At 37.6% G+C, this 27,142-nt stretch overlaps 1 protein-coding gene across 2 annotated transcripts; it reads right to left on the bottom strand.

Moving 5' to 3' along the window:
* Positions 1-12,087: 12,087 nt before the first annotated feature.
* Positions 12,088-26,303, bottom strand: IFI44 (interferon induced protein 44). 2 transcript variants are annotated; one of them, XM_033225391.1, is made up of 10 exons: positions 26,128-26,303; positions 25,384-25,850; positions 21,759-21,795; positions 20,864-21,059; positions 20,562-20,711; positions 18,066-18,131; positions 16,618-16,789; positions 15,513-15,613; positions 13,290-13,463; positions 12,088-12,401 (listed from the first exon to the last, which is right to left on the bottom strand). In XM_033225391.1, the coding sequence occupies exons 2-10, from the start codon at positions 25,838-25,840 to the stop codon at positions 12,354-12,356; spliced, it is 1,401 nt and encodes a 466-aa protein (XP_033081282.1). In that variant the 5' UTR covers positions 25,841-25,850; positions 26,128-26,303; the 3' UTR covers positions 12,088-12,353. The 2 variants fall into 2 exon arrangements, with proteins under 2 accessions (XP_033081282.1, XP_033081283.1); XM_033225392.1 differs by lacking the exon at positions 18,066-18,131 and having other exon boundaries at positions 26,128-26,286.
* Between the last annotated feature and the right edge of the window lie 839 nt (positions 26,304-27,142).

Raw genomic sequence — 27,142 nt, 5'->3', positions numbered from 1 at the left:
TCAATGAAATAAAAGAGGACACAAACAAATGGAAAAACGTACCATGCTCATGGATACGAAGAATCATTATCGTGAAAATAGTCATATTCCCCAATTTATAGATTTATAGATTCAATGCCATCCTCATCAAGCTACCAATGACTTTCTTCAAAGAATTGGAAAAAACGACTTTAAAGTTCATATAGAACCAAAAAAAGCCTGCATTGCCAAGACAATCCTAAGCCAAAAGAACAAAGCTGGAGGCATCATGCTACCTGACTTCAAACTATACTACAAGGCTACAGTAACCAAAGCAGCATGGTACTGGTACCAAAACGGATATAGACCAATGGAACAGAACATGATTATATATTCTACTGTTGATAGCATGTGAGTTGTTTCCAGTTTGGGACAATTATGAACAAGGTTACTGCAAAGATTTATATATATATATACACACACAAAGATAGAGAGAGAGAGAGAGAGAGATAGACAGAGATAGATAGATAGATAGATAGATAGATAGATAGATAGATAGGCATGTAAAAAGTTTCCCTAAGGTGTATGACTAAGAGTCAAAGAGCTAGCTCATCAGGTCTGCATATCATCAACTTTACCGGAAAAAATGCAAATGTCAGTTCACAAGCAAATTGATAAAGAAATTATAGTAAACACATACAATGGAATAATGCTCAGCAATAAAAAGAAATGAACTAGTGATCAATGCAACAACATAGATGAATTTCATATATTCAGGCTGCATAAAAGAAGTCAGACAAAAAAAAATACACTTGGTTTTGTTTTTTGTTCTTTTCTTTCCAACATGGGAGATTTGAGGCATTGTTAACATGACTCTTCCACTTGGAAAAACAAAATAGTGTGTTGAGATTCATACTGTGAACCTTCTTCCAAAAAGCAACACAGATACTTAACAGGAAAACTGAAACAAATCAAAGACCCTTTGAAAGAAGTGGCAGGCTGCAGCCTACACCTGAGCCAGGTGGAGTTTTCAGAGTGCGAGAAGTCACAGAGTATGGTAAGGGGAGAGACTGCCTCTGGGAGGTAAAGTCCCACTGCGAAACCTGGCAATCAAGGTGATGAGGGAAGGCCTTAATCCTACCCAGGTCACGAGCTGATTTGGTGAGCAGTGGGAAGTATATGAGAAGGAGTAGCATCAAGACGTGCTTTGCATGCGCACCCAGTCCCCAGAGGGGACAGAGAGAAGCTATTCCTGATTGTACCTCACAGGGGACCTTGTGGAAGTCGGCCAGCTAACTCAGGTGGCAGTCAGATTGAAAGAAGCTCCCAACTGAGATTTGCAATATAATCTCAAGTGGGGATCAATCCCCTCGGCTAGAACCAAGAGGTGAGCGGGAAGTGTGCTGTAGCTATAGGCACAGGAGCTAGTTGTCCCTGCTTCACAGGCTGACTGAAAAGGCATGGCCTGAAAGCCACGGTTTCTATCTCCCTGTGTTATAGTAGGTGAGTAGTCAGACATGAGCAGGAAAAGAGAGGACTCCCTCAACTTACCATGAATGTCAGGAGACCACCAAGTGATGGTCCAGCAGCTGTCACACTGCCTCTCTTAAAAGATAATTGATTGCAGCCAGCGTCATGGAGAGGCAGTTTTCTAGTAGATAAGAACACCTAAAATTGATCATCAGCAGCTTCCTATAAGATCTCAGGAACTGGGCAAGTGGGCTCGGGCATGCTCATTAAGAGGCAAAATGGTGGAAAATGACTTTCCAGGAGCATCCCACCAAAAAAGGGGAGAAAGCCTCAGGTGAACATGCATATAACTCCAGTAAACACACTACACATGCTCACCTCCCAAGCGCATTCACCCTAAGGGAAGAATTAAGGGGAAGGGACACAAGACACTGAAAGTAGGGCAGCATATAAAATCCTAGGTTCAAGTTTAAATAGGGCACTTGACCCCCTAGATGCCCACTTGGGTCTCTTGCAAGTGTACTTTCCTTGCTTCTCTGCTCTAAAGCTTTTTAATAAACTCCACTCCTGCTCTGAAACTTGCCTCGGTCTCATTCTGCCTTTGCCCTTCAGTTGAACTCTTTCTTCTAAGGCAAGAATTGAGGTTGCTGCAGATCTATACAGATTCGCCACTGGTAACTCAAATAATTTCTGCCTCTAACATATTTTGGTGCTGTGACTTGGGTACCTTCTGCTGCTAACACCTGGGGAAAGCTTATGGCCTGAGGCAGCTTTGAGTTCTGAGTGCAGACTTCCTGCAACCTAGCTAGCTACTGCTAGTGAAACACTACAGATGGAAGACTTGCCTTGCTACGTGGGGCTTACTGTTGCCTGCTACTCCCAAATCCCCATGTGTATTCTTCTGTGCAGCAGAGGCAGCTGCACTCCTCCCTAGAACATTACGCCACCAACCAGAAAACTGCCTAATGATCCCTACTGGGGCCACTGCTTGCACGTGAGAATTCAGAGCATAGGACTTTCCTGACTCAGCCCCAACCTGGCTTGCCCCTCCAACCTGCTCTGGTAGCTTCGCACAAAAGACAGAAACTTTTGGGAGCTCTAAGACCCCACCCATTGCCTGAGACAACAGAGTACATCCCTTAGGTAACATAAGGCAAGCATGGATACCACTGCTACCAACGCAGCTCTTTTGCAAGTGCCACCTCCTGGCTGGAAGCCAACTGACACAGTCCCGTATGACATTTGTAGGTAGAATAGCACAGTGCCCAGGGAAGAGAAAACTTGTGAGTGAACCCAGCTATCAGGAGTGCCTGCATCGCCTTGGCTAATCAGGAGGTCCTGAGTCTGTCTACATTACCAGTTCATTACTATTACAGCTGGCACTTGAGAAAGTCGACCCACTAAGGCTATTAACAAGGAATCTCACCAAGTCTGTGGCAATCCCTTGCCACCCCCATCAGCGCTGGAGCTAGTAGCTGCCACTGGGAGATTTGAGGATAAGTCACATCACTACATCCCTTGCAGACATTCCGCCACATCAGCCCGGAGTGCAGCAGCCTCACAGGGTAGCTAGACCCAGAGGAGTAGCAGCATTCACAGTAGTCTGACTGGCAGGGACTCCTGCTCCTAGGGAAAGGGAGAATGTACCACATTAAGATAACATCCTGTGAGACCAAAGAATCCAGACAGCAGGATTTGAGTCCCAGAACTTTGCACTTGTGGGAAGTTTCTTTCAGCAGAGGCACAGGTGCAGTGATGGGCTCAGCTTTACCCCAACAGTCAGGCAGCCCTGTGCTCATGAAGGGCCTTGGAGAAGGGGACTCTTCCCCCTCACCCACCCCTGAAGACACAGCTGGAGCTTCTCCCACAGGAGCTTGGCATGGGCACACCTGTAGACAGCCTTTCTGGAACACTTCAGGATGACTGCACCCCCACAGTGGAGTGCCCTCCAGGTTCAGGCTTGCACGAGGGGTAGAATCAATCTCTCTCTATGTGGAACATCAGCATTCCTGCAGATGGAAAGAGATGCCTGTCTGATCTGAATAACTGGAACACTGGGTCAGGAGTATGAATAGGAGGCAGATCATTTTCCTGCTGCCTTGGCAGGGTGGCTGAGGTAGCTCCCTCGCTTCCCCCATGAAAAGACCTCAGTGTGTTTCACTGAGAGCTACCCCAGACATCTCTCTCAAGGATGGGACCCCTGTCCACCATTGGGTATTGCATTTACCCACTTGGTTTATCCAAGGCTGGTTTTCACTCACGGATACCTCCCCTACTGACCTGAAGCCTGAACTGGTCAATCCAGTAAATAAAATACTGAGGAAAATAAATAAATAAGAGCACACCACCGGGAAACAGGAAAAACATCAAGAGACCTCTGCCATTTCAACCCCACAGGAGACAGTGAATCTGCTCACACAGAGAGCACATTGCTACTACAACCATCATTTAGGTACGCCATCATAGAAAGACTGTCTAAAACTAGGGAACTCATACAGAGTTATCACTGTTGAAAGCACTCAGAGCCAAATTAGGTTACAATAAAATATAATCATTATAGTCACATCCTCAAGGGGTGGGGGAAAGTATCTGGTTAACAATAAATATGATGACTGGAACAGTACCTCATATCTCAGTAGTAATGTTGAATGTGAATGTTCTATATGCTCCACTTAAAGGATATAGATTGAAAAAATGGATTTTAAAAATTACAAGCCAAATACCTGCTGTCTTCAAGAGACTCAACTAACATGTAAGGATTCTTATAGACTCAAGGTAAAGGGGTGGAGGTGGATATTTTACACAAATGAAAACCAAAAGCGAGCAGGAATAGCTGTTCTTAGATCAGCTAAAACAACTTCAAAGCAACAAAAGTTAAAAAAAAGACAAAGAATATCATTACATAATGATAAAAGGATCAATCTGAAAAGAACATATTATAACCTTAAATATATATCCCCCTAACACTGGAGCGCCTAGATTTATAAAACAGTTACTGATAGACCTAAGAAAAAAGATAGCAGCACAATAATAGAGGAAGACTTCAATACTCCATTGTCAGTACTAGAAAGATCATCAAGGAAGAAAGTCAATGAAGAAACACTGGATTTAAACTGCACTGTAGAACAAATGAACCTAAGAGATATTTACTGAACATTCTACTCAAGCAATGCAGAATATGCATTCTTCTTGTCAGCACAAGAAACATTACCCAAAATGGGCCATACAATAAGCCACAAAACAAGTCTTAATAAATTTTTAAAAATCAAAATTATATCAAGTGGCCGGGCGCGGTGGCTTAAGCCTGTAATCCCAGCACTTTGGGAGGACGAGACGGGCGGATCACGAGGTCAGGCGATAGAGACCATCCTGGTTAACACGATGAAACCCCGTCTCTACTAAAAAATACAAAAAAAAAAAAAAAAAAAACAACTAGCTGGGCGATGTGGCGGGCGCCTGTAGTCCCAGCTACTCGGAGGCTGAGGCAGGAGAAGGGCGTAAACCCGGGAGGCGGAGCTTGGAGTGAACTGAGATCCGGCTCCAGCCACTGCACTCCAGCCTGGGTGACAGAGTGAGACTCCGTTTCAAAAAAAAAGAAAAAAAAAAAATTATATCAAGTATCTTCTCAGACCACCGTGGAATAAAAGCAGAAATCAATTCCAAAAGGAAACTCAAAACTATACAAATACATGGTAATTAGACAATCTGCTCCTGTGTGATGTTAGGATTAAAAACGAAATCCAGATGCAAATTTAAAAATTATTTAAAATACGTAAACATTGTGACAGAAGTTATCAAAACCTCTGGGATACTGCAAAAGCAGCTAAGAGGAAAGTTCAGAGTGCAAAAAGCCTGCATCAAAAAGTCTGAAAGATCACACACTGACAACTTAATGTCACACCCCTAGAAACTACAGAAACAAGAACAAATCAAACCCAAAACTAGCAGTATAAAAGAAATAACAAAAATCAGAGCAGAGCTAAATGAAATTGAAACCAAAAAATTACAAAAGACGAATGAAACTGAAACTTGGTTTTTTGAAAAGATAAAATTGATAAAATATTAACTAGATTAACCAAAAAAGAAGAGAGAAAATTCAAATAAACTTAACTAGAAAAGAAAATGGAGACATTACAAACAATGCCACAGAAATACGAGCGATCATTTGAGACTACTATGAGCACCTCTATGAACTCAAATGAGAAAATCTAGAGGAAATGGATAAATTCTTGGAAACATACAACTCTTCTAGCTTGAACAAGGAAAAAATAGAAATCCTGAAGAGACCAATAACAAGCAGGCAGATTGCATCAGTCATTTAAAAAATTGCCAGCAAAAACCGAGCCCAAAGCCACACGGATTAACAGCCAAACTCTACCAGATCTTCAAAAAAGAGTTGCTGCAAATCCTACTGAAACTATTTCATAAGATTGAGAAAGATCAAATCCTCTGTAACTCATTCTATGAAGCCAGTATCACCCTAATACTAATATCAGGAAAGGACATTTAAAAAAAAACTACAGAGCAAAAAACAAAAAAAAAGAGTACATTCTGTGTGATTCTACTCACATAAAGTCTAAAGTCAACAATTAAGTAGACCCATACAGTATTAGACTAACATTATTGTGAATAGGTCAACTATTCATAATAATAAGTAGACCTACTCATTATTGTGAGCACGTCTCACAATAATGTTAATAATCAGTAATGTTGATCCAATAGCATTAGATTATACCGTATTAGCAATGTCAACAATCAGTAGCTGTTGACCCATACAGCATTAGACCTACTCACTGACATTAGAATAATGGGTCAATGTTAATGAGTAGGTCTAACACTTTAAACCTACTCTAGTGTCAACAATTAAATTGACTCATACAGAAAGTATTAAACCTACTCACTAACGTTACAATGATAAAATAACACCAGACTATAAGATTTTTGGCAATACTCCAGTTATTTCTGGTGTTTTATAGCAGTGATTAATTGAGCCTTGATGAGCTCATAAGAGGATTCTGAGTTGGTTGTACTTAGACTTGGAAGAGGATTATATTATGGGACCAAATCTAGTCAAAGAGAATTCGTTTATTGACTGTTGGCTTTTTGTTTGGTTTGTTTATTTTTGTCATTTCACATGAGAGAGGAGGCTACATGTCTGAGGATAACCTCAGTTTAAGGAAGCCATCATCCCTGAAAGGTCTTTATCTTTTACACACAGCTACTCATGCAGGCCCTCCCTCCCCTTCCTACTCTCTGAGGAAGCTACATTTCATCAATACTGTTTCCTCATTATTCAATAACATGTACTTGGTCTGCTCCATAATTTTTGAACAGATTCTCTTTTATCTTGAATTCTGTATTCATTACAAAGAAAATTGACCAATAGTCAATTCCCCAGGTAATCCTAAAACTAGCTGTTAAAACTTCCTTTCTGAAAACTTGTCAATATATCATTGCTGCCTATTCCTAAGGCATTTTCTTATAATTCTTATTAAAGCAACTTCAACAATGCTTAATAAACAAAAGCAGAAGTACTAAAACATTAAAACAGAAGGTCACCAAGATCTGCATCATTAAATATAGAGTTGGAATTCCTTCAGCAAAATATGTTTACCAAGAACATACAATGTACAATGTTTTTATTTTTCTTAATAGATGGACTATTTTATGTTTTTATTCACAATTGCATATTTTATAGATGTTGATAGAGGCATTCAACTACATGTATACTTTTCCAAAATTAAATTTGCTTCTTCCTCTGGACAGTTAGCTTCCACAGGTAATTAATCAAATGGGAGATCATTGCATTGTGAAAGTTCACTGTCTATGAAAGTTTTATTTTCATTTACATCTGTAAATGAGTCTATATATCCTTTATTGCACCAAACAGTTATGGTAGGAAATTTAAATAATGCTGAGCATGCTACACATCCATAATACTACTGTGTCATTTTACTACCCATCCCAGTAAATATTCCATTTTCTGCATGCTATATATTTTCCTGTAACTGGGATAGTTACCAGAGGCCACTGCTCAGTAAATTCTAGGTGCCATCTGGTCTGAGAGAAAAACATATGCCAGCCTTTACAGAATAAGGTTTTACTGATAAAGGCTTTTAAGTAGCATCTGTTTCCCATAAAGAGTAAATGGTGTTGATCCTTAAGCTCTCCAATCTCAACCAATTTCACCATAAAGAATATGGCTTTCATTTAAAGTTGGGTACTCTGGTTATAAGAAATTAGCAGTAAAGACTGCATTCCCAGTAATAGCTTGCCATAGTAGGTTGGCACTTGTGTTTCCACAGCCTAAGTCTCTAGTTTACCCAGCCCCACTGTTTCTCTCTCTCCCTCCCTCCTTTCCTTCCTACCTTCTTTAATTCCTTCCTTCCTCTTTTCCTTCCTTTCTTCTTTTCTTCCACTATTTCTTCCTTCCTTTTCTTTCTTTTTAAATTTCAAATAGTTTTATTGTCTAACTGACCTACCTAGCACAGGCAAGCTTCCTAAGAAAGAATTCCTTCTAGTGACCATGAGTTAAAATTCCTTCTCATAAAAATGAACCTCCATCTACACTTGATTACCACATCAAATTTAGTTCCCAAGGATCCCAAATCCCTCTTAGTATGTTGGAGCTGGTTTAAGTTAATACCTTAAGTATAGTTGCTACTAACTCTTTATGCTGTGAGTGCCGTTCAAGTATATATTTGGCACCCAAAATACTGATCCTCCAGAAGATTGTCAGTTGAACATGACTCCTAGACGCAGTTCAGTTTAATATGCATAAGACTGCCCATACTCATTCTTGTCAAAGTTTCAAAGGCAAATCCATCAGTGATATTTGATCATCATATCAAGCAATAGTTTACTCTCTTGGACCCCACTCCAATGTCCTAAATGTTCTATTTGTTTAATATTTCTTCCACGTTCACATGTGATTTATTCAAAAGAGCAAAGGGGATTCCAGCCTATTAGAAACGCAGTGGTGGCACATTTTTCTTCATAGCCATACCCAGTTGAGAGTCACAATACATCAAGCTCAGCTCAAGGGTAAGATTTTTCTCCAGGCTACAACAGAACCAATACGATAAATGTAACCAACAAAATCAGATTCAAAGGAAAATTTCAGCCAGTTAATATAAAAGTAGGTCATTGAGGATAATTGATGTCTTTTCAGTAAATAACCTAAACAGAGTTCTTGGCCCAATCTTGAAGCTTGACCTCAGTGCCATTCTCCTTTCCAGTGGGAGAAAATTTTAGGATCTTCTTTCTGAGCTGGCAATTACTTGGGACTACAGAATAGAGAAACAGCCAAGCGTGATTTTTCTCTTGTTCTGAGATATTCTCTTAGGAAAAAAGTGATGTGATCATTCCCAGCATCATTACACATTTTATGCACACCCTTCTCATCTGCCACAATCCCCCATTTGCTTTCCATTTGTTACCTATTTATTACCAGATTTTACTCCTTGGGTGTGTCTCTACCTCTTACCTACATAAGGCAAACAGCTGGAATAGCCCTGCCAGGCCTTCCCCAAGAAGAAGAACTATAAATATAAGTGATGATGGGACCACCCCACTTGTAGGCAATGGAGCGGCACTTACAGCCAGTCCTACTTTATACATGAGATGGAGTCACTATCAAGTCCATTGTTCCTTACCAGGATGCAAGTCAAATTCACAGGGATTGAAATAATATCCTGAGTGGTGATGCCTCCCTATGCTGGGATATGCTATTATAGCCCAAACCTGATACACCTTGATCTGGCAAGATAAAAGAAATTTTTTGTTGGAAAGATAAAGTTGTGCAAGTGCATCATCAATCTTCTCTTTATCCCTACAACAATTTGTCAGAAACCTTCCCAGTGGTTTTTCAGCTTTAAATTCACCCAATCCAGCCAGCTAGTCCTTCATGTCCTCATCATCACCAGTTTTTATCAACAGATAGTTTAATTGCCCATTCCAGTTAGTTTTATGGGGAGTGGGAAAAGCAAATATTTTTAATTAGCTACTTGGTTTTTACTTTTTTTAACACAAATACACAGGAGAATCATGCAATGCTGTCAGCATCTAATACAATCCTAGGCCAGCACACTCCTTTCCAACCGGTCTTATGATGGCAGGACCTTTCCATCTTGCCTTTATTATTTTCTATGACCCCTGTATAATCTGCAAAATAAAGAAACATACCATTCTTTCTTTGGTATGACTTTTTTTGTTGGACTACCACTGCTGGGTATGCCTCCTTTCTGAGCTCTGGTTATTTGCCTTTATTGACTGTGATGGTCACCATGTCACCCACTCCAGCAGTGGAAAATCTGTTCAGTTGCCCTTTGATTCCCTTCACAGACATGATACAGAGATTTTTGGTTCCTGTGTTGTCAACACAATTGATCATGGCTCTTATCGGAAAACCCAGGGAATTCCAGCATTTCACACTGGAGGACCCACCACATCCTTGCTTAGACATCTTGAATGTTGAAAAAGGGCAGAATGACTCACTTCAGTTCTTGATCAAACTGTTGCTATATTGGTGATGCAGAATTTGATAAGTCCATATGGTACTTAGTCTCTTAGCTCGGTTTTGAACATAGGCAACATGATGTGTATACTCTGATTTGAGGAAATATAACCTAGGAAACTAAGCTTATTCACATTCTGTTGTTCCACATCTTGAATAGTGTCCTAGGCCAGGGATCCCCATCCCCCAAGCCACAGACCAGTATGAGTTTGTGGCCTGTTAGGGACCAGACCACACAGCAGTAGGTGAGCAGTGAGTGAGCGAGGGAAACTTCGTCTGTATTTACAGCTGCTGCCCATTGCTCACATACTGCCTAAGCTCTGCCTCTTATCAGATCAGTGGTGGAATTAGGTTTTCACAGGAATGTAAACCCTATTGTGAACTGAGCATGTAAGGGATCTAGATTGTGCCCTCCTTATGAGAATCCAATGTCTAATGATCCATCACTGTCACACATCACCCCAAGATGGGACTGTCTAATTGCAGCAAAACAAACTCAGGATTCCCACTGATTATACACTATGGTGAGTTGTATAAGGATTTCATTATATATTATAAAGTAATAATAATAGCAATAAAGTGCACAATAAATGTAATGTGCTTGAATCATCCCAAAACCACCTGACCCAGTACTGGTCTGTGGAAAAATTGTCTTCCATGAAACCAATCCCTGGTGCCAAAAATGTTGGGGACCACTGTCCTAAGACATTGCTGCACCCAAAGTATAAGCAAAGTCAAAGCCCAACATTCATTTATTCTAGTCAGAATCCAGTTGAAGACACCTGGGGCTACTAGTAAGATTTCTACGTAGTCTACCTGTGGTTCTTTGCTTTCAAAGAATCTTACCAAAAGCCATCTTTTAGAAATTCTCTATTAGTATTCTGAACACTGTGTTACTACATTAGCAGTTTCCATAAAGGAGTATGTCATGATTCCACCCAATGTTTATAGCTTGAAAGACAATATCTCTGTTTATTTCATGTCCCCAAATAGAGACATCCAAGGAATGGACCAGTATATCAGTCTTTGTATTCTAATCCCTTATGAGCCAGTGACTAGGCTTTATCTGGTGGCCATTAACATGATTCATTTGAATTATTCCACAGAATTACTACAGTTTTTCATAATTTAACTCTCCTCACAGTGTATTTTTAATTGACTGATCATGTGGATCTCATATGCACTAAATGCAAGGGCATTAACCACATCATGAATCAAAATAGCAAACATTACCTCAGATGCGTCAAAATTGTCCTATTCTGTCAGATATACTGCCTTCAATTTTGTCCATTTTATGGACCTAACTTTGCCTTCAACTAAGGTTTACCATCAGCAGGGTAACACTCAGAATAGTAGATACCCTGGCTAATAACTAGGCTGGGGCATAAAGGGGACTTCTGAGATGCCTGCTGGTGAAGTTCTGTTTCTTATCCAAGTACTAGTTTCTCAGGCTTGTTAAGTTTATAAAAATGCATTGAGCCATATACATGAATCATATACCTTTTATGTTTATACTATATTTTAATTAAAAGCTTTTTAAAAGTAATTGCTAATAATTTTAGATGTATTAATAAGACTTGAATTAAGATGGCTTAAGGTTATCAAGGATGCTAACCTGAGAGAATGATAGCAGCACATAAAGGAAGTAATGAAGGGGTGAATGTGTGTGTGTGAGAGAGAGAGAGAGAGAGAGAAATAGAGAGACAGCTAGAGAGAGAGAGAGAGAGAAATAGTCAACAGCTTTTAAATCCCCAGATTCAATCATTTCTGAAGCCAGTTTTATGCCCTTTCTTTGGTTTGATCAGTTGATCCAATACTATAATCCTCTTTTTTATTCATATAGTTCAGGGTGAATGTTGTCACTTGTAACTAAAATAGTCATAACTATAAAGTAATCAAGCTATAGTCTCTTTCTGTTTTAGTCTTATGGAATTCTTATGAATATTAAGTACCACATTTGGTAAGTATCAAATATTAAGCAAAAATGGCTTTAGGTTAAAGAATACAACATTAAGAAGGGATTCATACAGACCAAAATCACATACTTTAGAAATAAAATCAGAAGACAAAATTAAGATGAAAGCAGTGAATATCAGAAGATGCTGACAAATCATAATTTTTCCAAAATCACACACACTCTCAAGTTAGACCCAAGTTTTATAAGAAATTTATTTTTTCACAGATACAGAACATAAATCCAAGAAAAATTATTATTATTTTTCACAATTATGACTTTAAATCATGCTATCTCTAGTTATTCCCAAGTACTACAATGTTTTATGCATTTCTTCATCCTAGACATTAATAAAACACATCCCTTCGGTCTTAGTTACTTCTCTTTGGTCTGTTTTCTCCTTTCTGAATTTTAATCTTCTGTGATATGAAGAAATTTACATGAACTTTTCACATATTAATTTTCTTCCTTGTGTACACTTGATAATTTCCTTTCTTTGATTCCCTGAGAAAAGAAACACAAAATATTCTTAGTGGATTATCTGAGGAAAGGCAACCAGAGGGAAGAGGAATATTGGGACGCTGGAGATCTCAACGAACGCAATATTAGCAGCACATGTACCTTGAGGAAGAGAAGGGATGGTGAAACCAAGATGGCAGAGTTAGAGCAATGAAGTTAGTAACATGAGAGTTTCCCAGCAATTTGAGAAAGAGAGAATTGGAGAGGATATGATATTCTGAATTCATTTCCCAAGCACTAAAATAAGATTTGAGTATACTAAACTGAAACCTCTGTCAAATCTGTAAATGGAACAGTGCAGCATGTACTATGCACAGACAGTTAAAAGAAAGTTTATGTAACACTAAATTCTGTGACCATTACATAAAAGGACATACCTCTACCTAGCAAAGGCCACACTGCATGAAGAGGGACTAAGATGAAGGAGAGAAACAAAAAGGCAAATCAAAGAAAGACAGGAGCGTAAGGTCCTAAGGAAGGAGCAAATAATCAAAGGTCGCATCTGATGAGGAGCAATGCTGATCCAATCCAGTTCTATGTCCTAAGTAAAGAAACATAGCCTGAGAAAAGAGGCCAGGGATACAGCTTGGGATGTTCAGAGAGTGGAAATGACAGAAGTGGATTATTTTAAAGCTTTCATCTCAAGACAAGAGGGGAAAAAATGTAGTACAGATTCTCTTAGGATGTACTCCAGGAAAAGAGGGAAATGTGAGGAGGGAAAAATGCATCCAGACAGTGGGTTAAAGAGCAGGACTAATCACAGGGCAACAACCCACAAAAAGACTGAGAGCTGCCAGGTAGCTGATAGATCCAGGCAGAAAGTAGCCGACTACCTGACCCCTTTCAAGCTTCCACACCACCAAACACATCTACCTCTTCCTCAAGAGGCAAATCCTCTAAGAAGTCATCTGCAGCCCATAGCATTCGTCTCAGAGCAGAAAGAATTAGAACATCCTTTACAGGGTCCAGCTCCCACTCAGAGGAATAATTGCTAACCACCGAGACGTCAGAAAGAGCAAATCCAAGTTTTCTTTGGACTTCCTCTAGCTGCAATACAAAAATTAAAAAGACATTGCAAAACAGTGAAAAATATTATTTTATGTCAGTATAAATTATGAAAGCAATATCAAAATGTAAGAACTTGGCAATAATTTCCCATTGGAAAAAAAACAGAGATCTGGTCTCACAAAGTACTCTTGAAGAACTTCACGTATCAAGTTCTAATGTCACTGGTAGTAGTAATTTGGAATACATGCAGTGGATTCTAAATGATTTAGAAGCAAAAATTTTAAGACACCTATGCTACAGCCCATAAATTTTCTGTTTCTTTTAAAAGACATTCTCTGGATAAGTAGCTTTTATTAGATCAGTTTAATGTTTGATTCTTGTTTAGACTATTTTACCTCTAGAACCAAACTGCCTAGGTTCGAAATATTTATCTGTCACTGCTCAGCACTGTCAATAAACATTGGCAAATATTACTCTGTTTTCTTTGTTTCCTCACCTGTAAAATGCAGTAATGATAGTACCCATTTCATAGGCTTACTATAAGGACTGATTAAGAAAATCTATCACATACTTAGTGCTCAGCAGATATTCACTATCATTGCATTTCCCCAACTAGTGTTCCCACTTCCAGATTCCTTTTGATTCCAATCTGTGCACAGTGCCACATTAATTTTTCTGAAGATCATAACTTTGATTGACTTTGATCATATCATTACTCTTTCAAAAAATCGCTATGATTCCTCATAATGCTCCTAATTAAATAAAATTACTTCATGCAAATGTTCCTTGCCCATTTTATCTCCCCCCACAAAGATCCAGCCCTTCACTAACATGAACTCCACGTTTCCCAAACATGCTGACTTTTCCTCCATTAATATATTGTCTTATGCCGAATTTGTTGGCCCTTTTTGTCGCTTCATTTTATGAAATATTTATTCTCCTCGAAAGCCATTTCCCAGTGCTGTCCAATTGACGAAATCTTCCCGAACCCCTTTAACACTATATTTTTCTTCTCTAAACTTTTAAAGCACTTTATTTTTCATTGTTTCATGATATTTATCATTGTCAATCATAGATAATTTCTTGTCAACTTTTTCTTAGCCCATACTCCCATCCCCTCACCCCCATCTATAAAATTGTAAAATATTTAGTGTGGGGGAAATTTTTCATGATCTGTGTAGCTGATAAGAGACTATCACATTGGCTCAATCTTAAAGACAATCAATAAACATTTATTGAATTGAATCTAGTTGAATTAAATTGTAATAAATGAACTTACCCATGTCAGTGTAAAGATAGACAGTTAGCCTTCTGTATCCATGGGTTCTGCATCTGTGAGTTCAACTAAGGCTCAAAAACAATTGAAAAAAAAATGGCCAGGTGCAGGGACTCATGCCTGTAATCCCAGAACTTTGGGGGCTGAGGCGGGCAGATCACCTGAGGTCAGGAGTTTGAGAGTAGCCTGGCCAACATGGTGAAACCTCATCTCTACAAAAATACAAAAAAATTAACTGGGTGTGGTGGCACATGCCTGTAATCCCAGCTGCTAGAGAGACCGAGGCAGGAGAATCACTTGAACCCAGGAGGTGGAGGTTGCAGTGAGCCGAAATCATGCCACTGCACTCCAGTCTGGGCAACAGAAACTCCATCTCAAAAAAATAAAAAAATAAAATTTGAAAAAATATTTCATCTGTACTGAACACGTACCGGTTATTTTCTTGTCATTAATAATTAAAAATAGGGTAGAACAACTATTTACATAGCATTTAATTTGGATTAGGTATCATAAGTAATCTAGATATTATTTATATATCAAAGGATGTGCATAGGTTGTATGCAAGTACAAATACTATGCCATTAAGCATCCACAGATTTTGGTAGCAATGCAAGTTCCTGGAACCAATCCACTGCAAATACCAAAGAACGACTGTATTCAACTTTTGAATCTTGGGAAATGGGCCCTATTTAAGTAATTTGTATAATTCTTCTTAAACCCAGTAGCTGCTTGTTTTTATTTTTATACACACTAGTATGTGATTGTAGTAACATACCCCAGAATATGTGTTTACAAAGGGCATCATTCATTACCTTGGACCTCAGAGGCACACATCTGTCTATTTCTATAAGGTCACCTTTTGTAATCAGATCCATGCTATCCACATGAGTGAGCAAGGCCACATGTACCACACCTATGCCAAACAGAATTGTTTTTATCATTTTAGAGAGCATCAGTATTTTCAAGTTACTTAACTATCAGTTATGCAATAGGCAACCTGTGGAACAGTTTCAGATTTGGAAGGATCCCCTGCACCCCAGTCACCCTCATCTCCCCAAAAAACTCCCCTGGACTACTTATTAGTATCTGGAATTTCTCTGACATGGGGAGTCACCTTCACTGCCTTCCACAGCAACAAATGAGGCCTCAAATGAAACCACCTCTTGGAAGAGGTAACTAAAATTTATGCCTCAATATTGCTGATTGATTTCATATTCTGCCCAGAAGTTGTGTTTTGAAAGAGAATGTATCAAAGCATCACAAGTAAACTTCCCTTATTTCACAACACTAGTAATCATCTCTCTGCACATCTCCTCTTTGCAAAGTTTTAAATTTCAGCAAGCAGGTAAGTTGATCACTCTCTGCTTCAAAACCAAGAACAGTGATAAACTGGCTCTTTCTCATTCCAAATGGACATGACCAAGAAAAGCCAGAATGGGTTCACCCTAAATCCCTGATCCTGGTTACCTTCTCCAAACTCTTTACCTCTCTCTACCAAACACCTAACCTTCCTGTTTCTTTTCCTTACTGACATGTTTCTTTTTCATTTTCTAATTCTTAAAGCTCAAGGCCCAATCTTTGTCAATAAATGCATGCCAGGACATAGGGGTAGCATGTAGTTTGGATTGTACTACCCTTCATATATACATTAATTTGTTTTAATTCTTAACAAAAAAAAGTCTCTAAGGTAGGTACTATTATTATGCTAATTTTATTGATTAGAAAATTGAGGCACAGAGAGTTTAAGTTACTTGCACAAAGTTATATATCTAATGAATGCTCAATTTCATTGAAGCATGCTGGTAGACTAGGGAAGATTGAAATATGCAATGACTTAAGTTCTTTATCCTGTCCAAAATACATTCTAAAACACAGTCTAGTCAACTACCCTTAGTAGCAAAGTGGAATGAGACTCACCAGCGTTTATCAAGTCCCTTCGAAGTCTTTTGATCTTTACTATCATTTGAGAGGAGAAGTGTTCAACAGAGTTGGTATCAAATACAAATGCCACACAATGAATTCTGTCCTTCAGTGATGGGGAATCAATGTAGTCATGATGACCTAATTTGATTGATTCCATGGGATTAAACTGTAAGGTAGACATAAAGCAACATATTAATTCAACAAATATTTATGAGCACAAACTATATACCACGCACTGTGCAAGTGAACTGAATGGTAAACAAAACGGAAAAGTCTCTAATAGTGTGAGGTTAACAATCTTAATAGGAAATACAGGCATTATGCAAGTAAGCTAGCAGTCCTTTCACCTTGTCAGGTAAGATATCTGTAAGGAAAGGACATGTAATCTGAGAGCTAAAATAACAGGAGTTCAAGAGGATAAGGATATGGCTGAAGGTGTTCTAGATAAGAAAGGCAATCTGCCCACAGATGGAAGTAAGAGAATTCAGAAAAAAAGCTGGTACCATCAAGCAGAGCGCAAGGAGGAAAGGGGTTCAAGGTAAGATGACTTTACTCTTCAGCTAGCAGTTTCTCTGTTGGGAATCTGTCCCACTGATATACTGACAAAAATACATAATGATATATGCAAAGGTTATTAACTGCAGGAACATTTGTAGCAGAAAAATGCCATATCAATTAAACTTCATCTGATATGTCAATAAAACACAGTTTTCTACCACTTCTCCAAGAATGGAGTAGCCGCAAATTTATATGTACTTTGTTATATATTTAAAAAGGCAAGAAAAATATAAATTTTGTATGGTTACTAACAGGAAGAGGGGAGAAATTTATTTGAAGGGGCAGAGAAGGAAGACAGATTCTTTGAATATACATTATTTTGTAGATTTGATCTTTGAACCATATAAATGCTAAACATAAACATAAAACCAAATTAACTTAAAAAATCAATTCCTAAATTAAATTGAATTAGTGAACTGTTGCAGTTATAATACAGGGATAAACTATTTTGATTGACTTCAAAATATAATAATTTGTATACCCCTCCAATGATACATGATACAACCTAAATACACTATGCAAATCTGCTAAGATGTTTTAATTATTTCCAGTTTTGATTGTGATTATATGAAATGATACTAAGTGTGATTATGATAAGATTGTTCATGGTACTGATAGAGCTTTTATACTGAGGTTCCTGTAGATGATATATAAGATAAAGGAAATTAGTTGTGACATGATATTCTGTTACCTCCACTGTTTTTGAGAATGAGAATTCTCAGTTTGGGAGAAAGCAGATATACAAGTGATAGAAAAGAGAGTAAGTAAAAACTTTCTAGTACTGAATTTTAATAAGACGTTTTTGTATAAGTTCATAAATTTTTTTCATGAAAATGTATATTACTTAACTCTGCTCACTAAAAAGGCAAGAAACAATGACCAGCCAAGTAGCTATGAACATTTCTAATGCCCCACACCAAGACTACTTGAAGAAACAGCTGTCTCAAAAGCTGTGGCAAGAATAAAAGAATATAAAAAAGACTTTCAGGTTCATGTTAAATGGACTCAGGATCCAAATTGTAGAGGCTCTCACTGGTACAAGATGGTACACTTTACATCAGTATGGAGAAAACCTACAATGGATTGAAACACACAACATATGTTCAATTCATACTGAGTTGTTCTTAATAACAATAAAATAATATCTTGACCCTATTGGCAAAGGTGAAGGAAATGTCATTATTTCAAAGTCTTGCAAAAAGGCAAAAAATTCAAGCATATATCCTGTTCTTTTTAAACTGTGCCACTGGATAATCAAAGACTAGATGAGGGTAAGCTTCTCTTTTGTATGTGAAATGGTGAAAGAATAATAGAGAATGTCACTATTTTCACACCTTAACAAATAAATGGATCTAGGCATTAAACATTGATTAATACCAATATTAGAAAAGTGATAAATCCCCAAACTGTGCACAGTTTCATAAAATATAACACAATCTATGAAGTAGAATCTGAATTGGAACACTCTTTAGATTCAACTCTCAATAATCAGGACATATGGAAAACAGAGGACCATGTAAAACCCCCCTGAGGGATGAAAATAATGGAGTTCAGATTACATAGAAGTCTGCAAAACAACTAGATTTCTTAAGAAACAAATGATAAGGAAAAAGTGAGGGATATAAAGTCAAAGAAACTGAATAGACCTATTTGAATGTTTTTCAAACAAACTTAAAGATGTATATTTATAAAGCAATTAGAAATTCAAACATTGAGTTGTATTTGATAATTTATGGAACGATTGTAAATTTTAGGTGGGGTAAGAGTGTTATGACTATGTTTAAGGAGATATATATATAGTCCTATTTGTATAGTTATATGTATAGTCAGTATTGAATGAAATGTTACGATTTCTTGGGTTTGCTTCAAAATAATACAAGAGAAGAGAAAGTGGGTAGATACAGATAAAACAAGACTGGCTGTGAGTCAAAAATTTTTGAATCTGAGTACATAGGAATCCATTAAACTATTTTGTCTATTTTAAAATTCTCGGTGATAAAAAGTTTGTATTTAAAAAAGAATATTTAAAAATAAACAGCACTTACAAGATAACTCTATACTAAAGAATGAAAGAATCTTGCATGAATAGAAAAACAAAACTTGCTGTGTTTTTTAACAGGCACATAAGATATGTAAAAATGTCAATCAATTTTCAGTATAAAGTGTTAATATAATTTCAATATAAACAACAAGAAATCAAACACAAATGAACAAACAAAGCACAAAAAACCTCATTTGAAAAGGTATATTTATGAAAATTGCCAAGAAAAACAAATAGGAGTAATAAAAAAATGAATGTGACTTATCTGGTAAGTTATCAATCCATAATTGATTACTATGGTAATTAAACAATTAGATAATATAGTAATTAAAATGCTATCATGAAATAATAGATCACTACATCAATAGAAAAAACTAGAGAATACAAAAACTGACCCCAATATTTCATAATGAAAAGATACAAAAGGCATTCAGTGAAAGATGTTGGCATCATTGACTATCATTTGGAACAAAGTAAACTTAATGATTAATTCAAGATCTGAATGTTCATTAGAAGACTAGAAGTTTAAAAAATATATACCGAGATGGTTCTTTGATCTCTCCTTCCTCTTGCCTGGAACACTGACAGTGCTCAGTGTTCTTTTCACATAAAAACGACAGTCATACGTCTCAGTCAGGTGGGGCTGCTACGACACGTTATACAGATTGGGTGGCTTAAACAACAAACATTTATTTCTCACAGTTCTGGAGGCTGAGAAGTTCAAGATCAAGGTGCCAGAAGATTCGGTTTCTGGTCAGGGTTTTCTTCCTGGTTTACAGAGAGTCACCTTCAGGCTATATCTTCACATGACAGAAAGAGATCATCTCTCTCATGTATGTAAGAGCACTAATCCCATTCATGAGGTCTCTATCTTTATGACCTAATTACCTCCCAAAGTCGCTACCTCCAAATACCATCACATTGAGGACTAGGGTTTCAATATATAAATTTGGGGGAGGCAGATCTTAACAGCCCATGCTGAGGACCTCAAAAAAATTGGAAGGATCTCTGAACTTAATAACTTCAGATAGCTGCTACACTGATCCCAAGCTGCCTGCCTTCAGACTTCCTCTTACATAAGAAAAATTATCTATGTAGGTAAGTTGATGTAGTTGGATTTCTGTTTCACATAGCTGAAAGCAATGGAAAGTGGAGTAGCTGTTACGATAGCCATGATGGAAGAGCCCTCAGATGTTTTTATTCTTTTTGGAAAAAAAAAAAATCGAATAGGGACAAAGGACCTTGAGCAAGGATAGTTTAAGAAGATAAATGCTGATACATTTGTACAAAAATAAGCATTTAAAAAATCAATTATAATTTCTCATTAGTCACATCTTACCTGGTATCTATCACGAATGTTACCATTTAAGATGTAGAATATGTCATCCCTGCACAGGCCGCCTTCTTTCTCACCCAGCCCCAGTGAGTCACACAGAATAAATGGCAGATATTTGCCATCTTTCCCGTCTCTAATAGAGTATGTCCTATACTGTAGAGGGGATAAAAGCAATTTTAAAGATTCATTTTTTATTATAAATTGAGATGAAGTCTATATGTAATAAAGTTGATCTGCAAAAGGCTTTTGAAATATAATTGATTTGAACAGAGAAGCAAAGGCTAGGTAGCCTCAAATGTGCTTACCTTTTCAGATATCCCAGTTCTATTAGTGCCCACCAAAGCCTGATGCGTTACATGTCCTTGGAAAACAGACCTCACTGAGTTGAAAAAGCTGGACTTCCCAGCTCCAACTGGACCCAGCAGCAGAATTCGTATTTGTGGAACCAGGGATCCATATGGTTCATAAGTTCTCAAGGCAGACAATAAGCTCTTCCTGAGCCTGTTCAGACATGACCGTTTTTAACAATTGACTGCAGTTAGGTCATAAAATCTTACTATAAATTTTCTGTGGATTCATTTTTTTCACAGATTTTTTTTATTAGCAACTTGCCTTCTTACATAAAAAACATGAGACAAACCTACGTGAAATTCTATTGCAAAAAGAACAAAAAGCAAAAAATAATACACAACTAAAGCCAGACATAAAATCTTTCCGATTTAAATTAGTAGACCATATACATCTAAGAATAAATAATAGCTGTATTATACATAAAGATCAATTATTTAACACTAAACTTCAGAAGTCAAAATACATGTGACTTCCAAAGTTCATGAAAGTAGACCGTTTCTAACATGTTCTTGAAGTTCATGATGGGTATTCCCCACCTGCCAACCACTTCTTCTAGCAACTCTCTAGAGTAGTTGAAACATTAACTGCAAGAATTCTAAGTAAAACACAGACATACAAACAAATAACTATTTTTCTTCAAGTATATCACATTAAAAATTCCTTTCCTCTACTCAGTGCCCTTTTTGTTTTAACATTATCAAATATTTTATGATTATAAATATAGTTTGTTCTTGATGATCCACAAGTTATGTGTGATAATATGTGTTGCCAATTATATTGATGAGACCTATCATAGAATAAGTCAAAGAAAATGAAGAGAATAATAGAATCTTAAAAACATTGACTTACTCAGTCGCCCCTTTTATCGTTCTTTCATCCAGTAAATCTGAGGAAATAATCAAAGAATAATGTAGATTAGAAGTTGTCGAATGATTGGCTGACTGAATGAATGTCAATGAATTCACTAGAGACAAATACAAAAATACCTTTTCCATGAGAACGGTCCTGTATGGTGAAAAGGGAACAATTTTATAGAGAAAATTCTGATAAATCTCATTAACATCATTTGAAGACGCTAGCGCTAGAGGCAAGGTAGACCCTCTGTACTATCAGCAGATCTCTTCTCATTCAGTTATGTGTGAGTGTGTGTGTGACTCACTCCCACATGGGAATTGAGGGTGTGGGTGTTTTCTAAAGAAAAGAAGCAAGGCCTAGAGATGTGGGAATGTCTAATGTGGAAATGTGGAAATGTCTAATAAGACATATTCCCCTCCATAATCCAATAGGTCTGAGAGGGATAATGTGCAGAGACACACAAACAGAAAACACGGGCACTAGATTTTCTCTACAACCTGCTATTAACAATTGGAACTCCAGGAACTTCCAGCTCACTTAATTTGATTCCTGCCCCCAGAAGAGAAGATAAGACTCATGCCTACCCAATCAGAGTGCAGTAAATAGTTCAAGTGTAAGCAGAGGATTTCATTCAGAACAATAAGGCACAAGCTCAGAATTATTTTTTCTTAGAAAGAGACATATTTATGGTGAATTTAAAACAGAAAGGATAAGGATAAGAGATGCTACCAATTCTCTCAGTTACAAAAGAAGAATATCATGTGGAACATTTATAAACATGGCCATATGTATGGCAACAAAGTGAACAATATTACCAATAGTAGAAATTGTGAAAACTTCCCTCAATGTCTGTAATATAATAAAACTAGCAAAACGCAATTACAAACAAATGGAAAAGCAACCTCCTGGGAGTTTAAAAAGCACTGTCTTAAATAACTTTAATATCCAAAAGGAAATAGAAACCACAATTATAAATATATAGAAAATAGCAATATGAACCTTTATGTCAATTTTATGATAAAATCCTATTTCATTAATGACAAGAAAGAAGGAAAACATTGAAAATTGAAAATAGAGTAAGAAAGAATAAAGAAACGAACCTTAGGAATATAAAAAGAAATATAAAATATGAAACCAAACTTTAAAACTTGAAGAAAGGATAAATTAATATAGTAATTATTTTAAAATGTAAAATAAATAAATTGTTTTATCAAAGAAAGACAAATTTGTTAAATGTCATACCACCACTCATATACCAAAATGGTTACATAATCTAAAAATAAAACAAAACGCTGAAAAGGATTTGGGGTGACAGAGACCCTTGTACACTACTTATAGTTGTAGAAATTGATATAAAATTATGTTGGGAAATGTCATCAGTGTGAAGATGAACATATACATACCCTGTGATCCAGCAATTTCATTGGTATTTTCTTCAAAAAACAATTATATGTGTGAACCAAAAGATATGTACAATAATATTTATAGCAGTATTATTTGTAATAGCCCCAAACTGGAAAACACAAATGTCCACCAGTGATGATTGGATAAAATACTGTGAAGGATGCACTACAATGGAACACTACATGAATGAAAAGTAATAAACTATTGCTACACACAAGAATAAGGATGAATCACTATGAAGGCAGGAGTTAAAGCAGCTAGACAGACACATTTGCTCACTTTACCAGGGAACACTCTCAGGGAAAAAAGGAAGACAACTGACCAAGTCTAATTTTCTAATAAGTATGCTAGTAATTTTATGTCCTGGTGAATAGACTAATGATATTTCCCACACGGAAATAGTACACATCCCTTGAACATCTTTAACAGGATATCAGTGGTTAAAAATTACTTAGTAAATAAACCTAGATTCTGGCCAGGCACAGTGGCTGAAGCCTGTAATCCCAGCACTTAGGGAGGCCAAGGCAGGCGGATTACCAGGTCAGGAGTTCGAGACCAGTCTGGTGAGCACAATGAAACCCTGGCTCTACTAAAAATACAAAAAATTAGCTGGGGACGGTGGTGCATGCCTGTAATCCCAGCGACTCAGGAGGCCGAGGCAGGAGAACTGCTTGATCCTGAGAGGCGGAGGTTGCAGTAAGCTGAGATCTTGCTACTGCACTCTGCACTCCAGCCTGGGTAACAGAGACTCTATCTCAAAAAACAAATAAAATTACAGATTCCATGGATTAAGAGGGCATTCTTGCCTCCCTTGAAAATGTCTTGAAAGCTGTCATATAATTTTTCAATATGTAAAGTGGCCCATAAACTTCACTTAAAACCCCTGCCTATTTTTCTGGCCCTTAAAGCATATGTCCAATATGGAAAGGAAAGATTTAGGGAACCACACAGAATATCTAAGTACTCTTTCTGCCTTTTCTTAGATTTCTGATTGTCCCTATCTTTAAAATTACTAATACAGCAATATTAGATGTTATGCTCAGTGAAATAAGCCAGACACAAAAGGACAAATACTACATAATCCCACTTACATGAGGAATCTAAAATAGTCAAATTCATAAAAGCAGAATTAGAATGGTGGTTTGCTAGGGACTGTGGGAAGGAAGAAAAGAGAATATATTTGTCAAAGGGCATAAAGTTTTACTTATGCAAGATAATTAAGTCCCAGAGATCTGCTGTACAGCATAGTACCTACAGCAACAATACCATACGGCAGGGGTCGCCAACTCCCAGGGCCACGGAGCCTTGGCTATCTGTGGCCAGTTCGGATCCAGGCCACAGAGCAGGACTTGAGCGGCAGGAGTGTGAAGCTTCATCTGTATTTACAGCTTCTCACCATTGCTCATATTACAGCCTGAGCTCTGCTTCCTGTCAGATCAGCAGCGGAATTAGATTCTAATAGGAGCGCAAACCCTATTATGAACTGTGCGTGAGGGGTCTAGGCTGTGTGCTCCTTATGAGAATCTAATGCTTGATAATTCACTGTCTCCCATCACCCCCCAGATGGAACCATTTAGTTGCAGGAAAACAACCTCAGGGTTCTGGCTGATTCTACATTACAATGAGTTGTATAATTATTTCATTATATATTGCAACATAATAGCAATAGAAATAAAGTGCACAATAAATGTAATGCACTTGAAACCATCCCCCCACCACCAGTCTGTGGAAAAATTATCTTCCACGAAACTGGTCCCTGGTGCCAAAGAGGTTGGAGACCACTGCTGGTATACGGTAAGTCATCACTTAACATCATCATGGATTCTTGGAAACTGTAATTTTAAGCACAACAACATACAGCATGTCCTTGACTAATGTCTTTCTTCCATAATGATGAGGGAAATAAACTGGTTTCCTTCTAAGTTGTTTCACTTAAGTCACAGTTTCCAAGAACCTATAGTTCACGTTAACTGAGGATTTACTGTATTTAAAAATGTGCTAAGAGGATAAATCTTATGTTAAGTGTTCTTATCATAAATATACATTTTATTGACCCTGGTTGTCTCTTAGTAAACAATTTGTGTCCAGGTTTCGATCTGAACCATCCAAATTATGGATGAGTGAAAAGGTCATTTTTCCTTAAAGAGATGAATTGGTTCAAACCAACCAAACATGCAAGGGAGAACTCTATACAGGATTATCTAATTAAACCTACCTTCACATCGAAAAACTTCACAATCCTGAATAGAAATAGTACAATTTTGAACAAGTCCAAGATCTTCCGTTGTCTTTGAGCCCATAATCACTTTTCTATTTCCTAACTCTATCTGGAAATTAGTTGTGGAGTTATATTGTATATTGTCATAACAAAACAGTCTTTCTGGTGTACATAGTCCTAGTTTCCATTCTGAAATTTTAGTCTCTTGAAGTGCAAAAAGGATGATGGAGGCAGACTTTCTTTCCTGGTAACTCTCTTCTGCATATGCTCCAATAATATGATGTTCACCATAAATCACTGTTAGAGTAGGCCCTTGATTACAACATCTGTCAAGCAAATCTCCACTGTAGAATCCATGGACACTACCCTTATAGAGAAGGCTAAACCGCTTTCCTCCAAAATGATTTTGCAGGATCTTTTCATGCAACCATGTCAAACGAGTTGTCACTGCCATACTTCTTGATCTAGTGGCAAATCAGATATATTTTCCATTAAATATTAAGAAACAGATAATATATGCTGTTATAAACCTTGCATTTATGCCTCTTACATATTCTACATAACACAAAAAATGACAAAACAAAGGATGAACAGAAAAATCATTAGCTAATTTTTTCCTATAAATCATTGCTTTATAAATTAAAACAGAAACAGAGACTGGCAAGTGACACTGTCACCTGAGAGAGAGAGAAAGAGAGACTAATGCTAGCTAGGAAAAATGAAAAGCAGAAAGACATTTACCTGTTGTAGTGTCTGTAGTATCAGCTAGAGCTGAGGGTAGCTGCTCTGTCTGGATAGCTGGGTAGGCACGAAATGAGCAAAGGAAATTATTCTGCAGCCTTGAAGCTTCAAAGACTCAGAGAAAGGAAACTGAAACTCAGTATGCCCAGCCCACTTGACAGCATGCCAACTTCTCTCAACAAAGGAGCATAAGCTGATCCAGCTTTTAGACAGTAAATCTATATAAAAAAAAATAGTATTGAGGCCGGGCACGGTGGCTCAAGCCTGTAATCCTAGCACTTTAGGAGGCCGAGACGGGCGGATCACGAGGTCAGATGATCGAGATCATCCTGGCGAACACGGTGAAACCCCGTCTCTACTAAAAAATACAAAAAATTAGCCGGGCGAGGTGGCGGGCGCCTGTAGTCCCAGCTAGTCGGGAGGCTGAGGCAGGAGAATGGTGTAAATCCGGGAGGCGGAGCTTGCAGTGAGCTGAGATCCGGCCACTGCACTCCAGCCTGGGCGACAGAGCGAGACTCCGTGTCAAAAAAAAAAAAAAAATAGTATTGAAAGAATCAAGGAATTGAAGTCAGAGGGAAGAAAACATAACAGCTCACTGACTTTTAAAAAAATCTTTTTATTTAAGGAAAATGCAACCAATTTCTGTATATGGACATACAAAAAGTATTGTGTATTCTACCTCTAGAATATGTATCTCAAATTAATTTACATCTCTTAATCCCTGCTATCAATTAATTCTGCACTAGTATACTTCCTTATATAGAATGTTATTTTAGCCTCCAAATTTGTTCCTCTATTTTTCTGCTTGCCCCCTCTCTTCTCACCACAGGAAAATGAGGAGACTGCATTTATAAGATATAAAACAACTCATGTCGGCTCAAGCCTGTAATCCCAGCACTTTGGGAGGCCGAGACGGGTGGATCACGAGGTCAGGAGATCGAGAACATCCTGGCTAACACGGTGAAACCCCGTCTCTACTAAAAATACAAAAAACTAGCCGGGCGACGTGGCGGGC

Source organism: Trachypithecus francoisi, unplaced genomic scaffold (genome assembly GCF_009764315.1).
Source record: "Trachypithecus francoisi isolate TF-2019V2 unplaced genomic scaffold, Tfra_2.0 Lachesis_group12, whole genome shotgun sequence".
NCBI classification, from domain to species: domain Eukaryota; kingdom Metazoa; phylum Chordata; class Mammalia; order Primates; family Cercopithecidae; genus Trachypithecus; species Trachypithecus francoisi.
The sequence above is the reverse complement of the archived record's forward strand: the minus strand, read 5'-3'. Positions and strand labels throughout refer to the sequence as shown.

Coding starts and splice junctions, on each gene's coding strand:
- IFI44 (XM_033225391.1), bottom strand. CDS start 25,840: ATGGCAGTGACAACTCGTTTGACATGGTTGCATGAAAAGATCCTGCAA. Junction 15,614..16,617: donor AAGGGACTTGATAAACGCTG/GTGAGTCTCATT, acceptor TGTTTGGCATAG/GTGTGGTACATGTGGCCTTG. Junction 12,402..13,289: donor ATTTGCCTCTTGAGGAAGAG/GTAGATGTGTTT, acceptor TTCTTTTCTCAG/GGAATCAAAGAAAGGAAATT.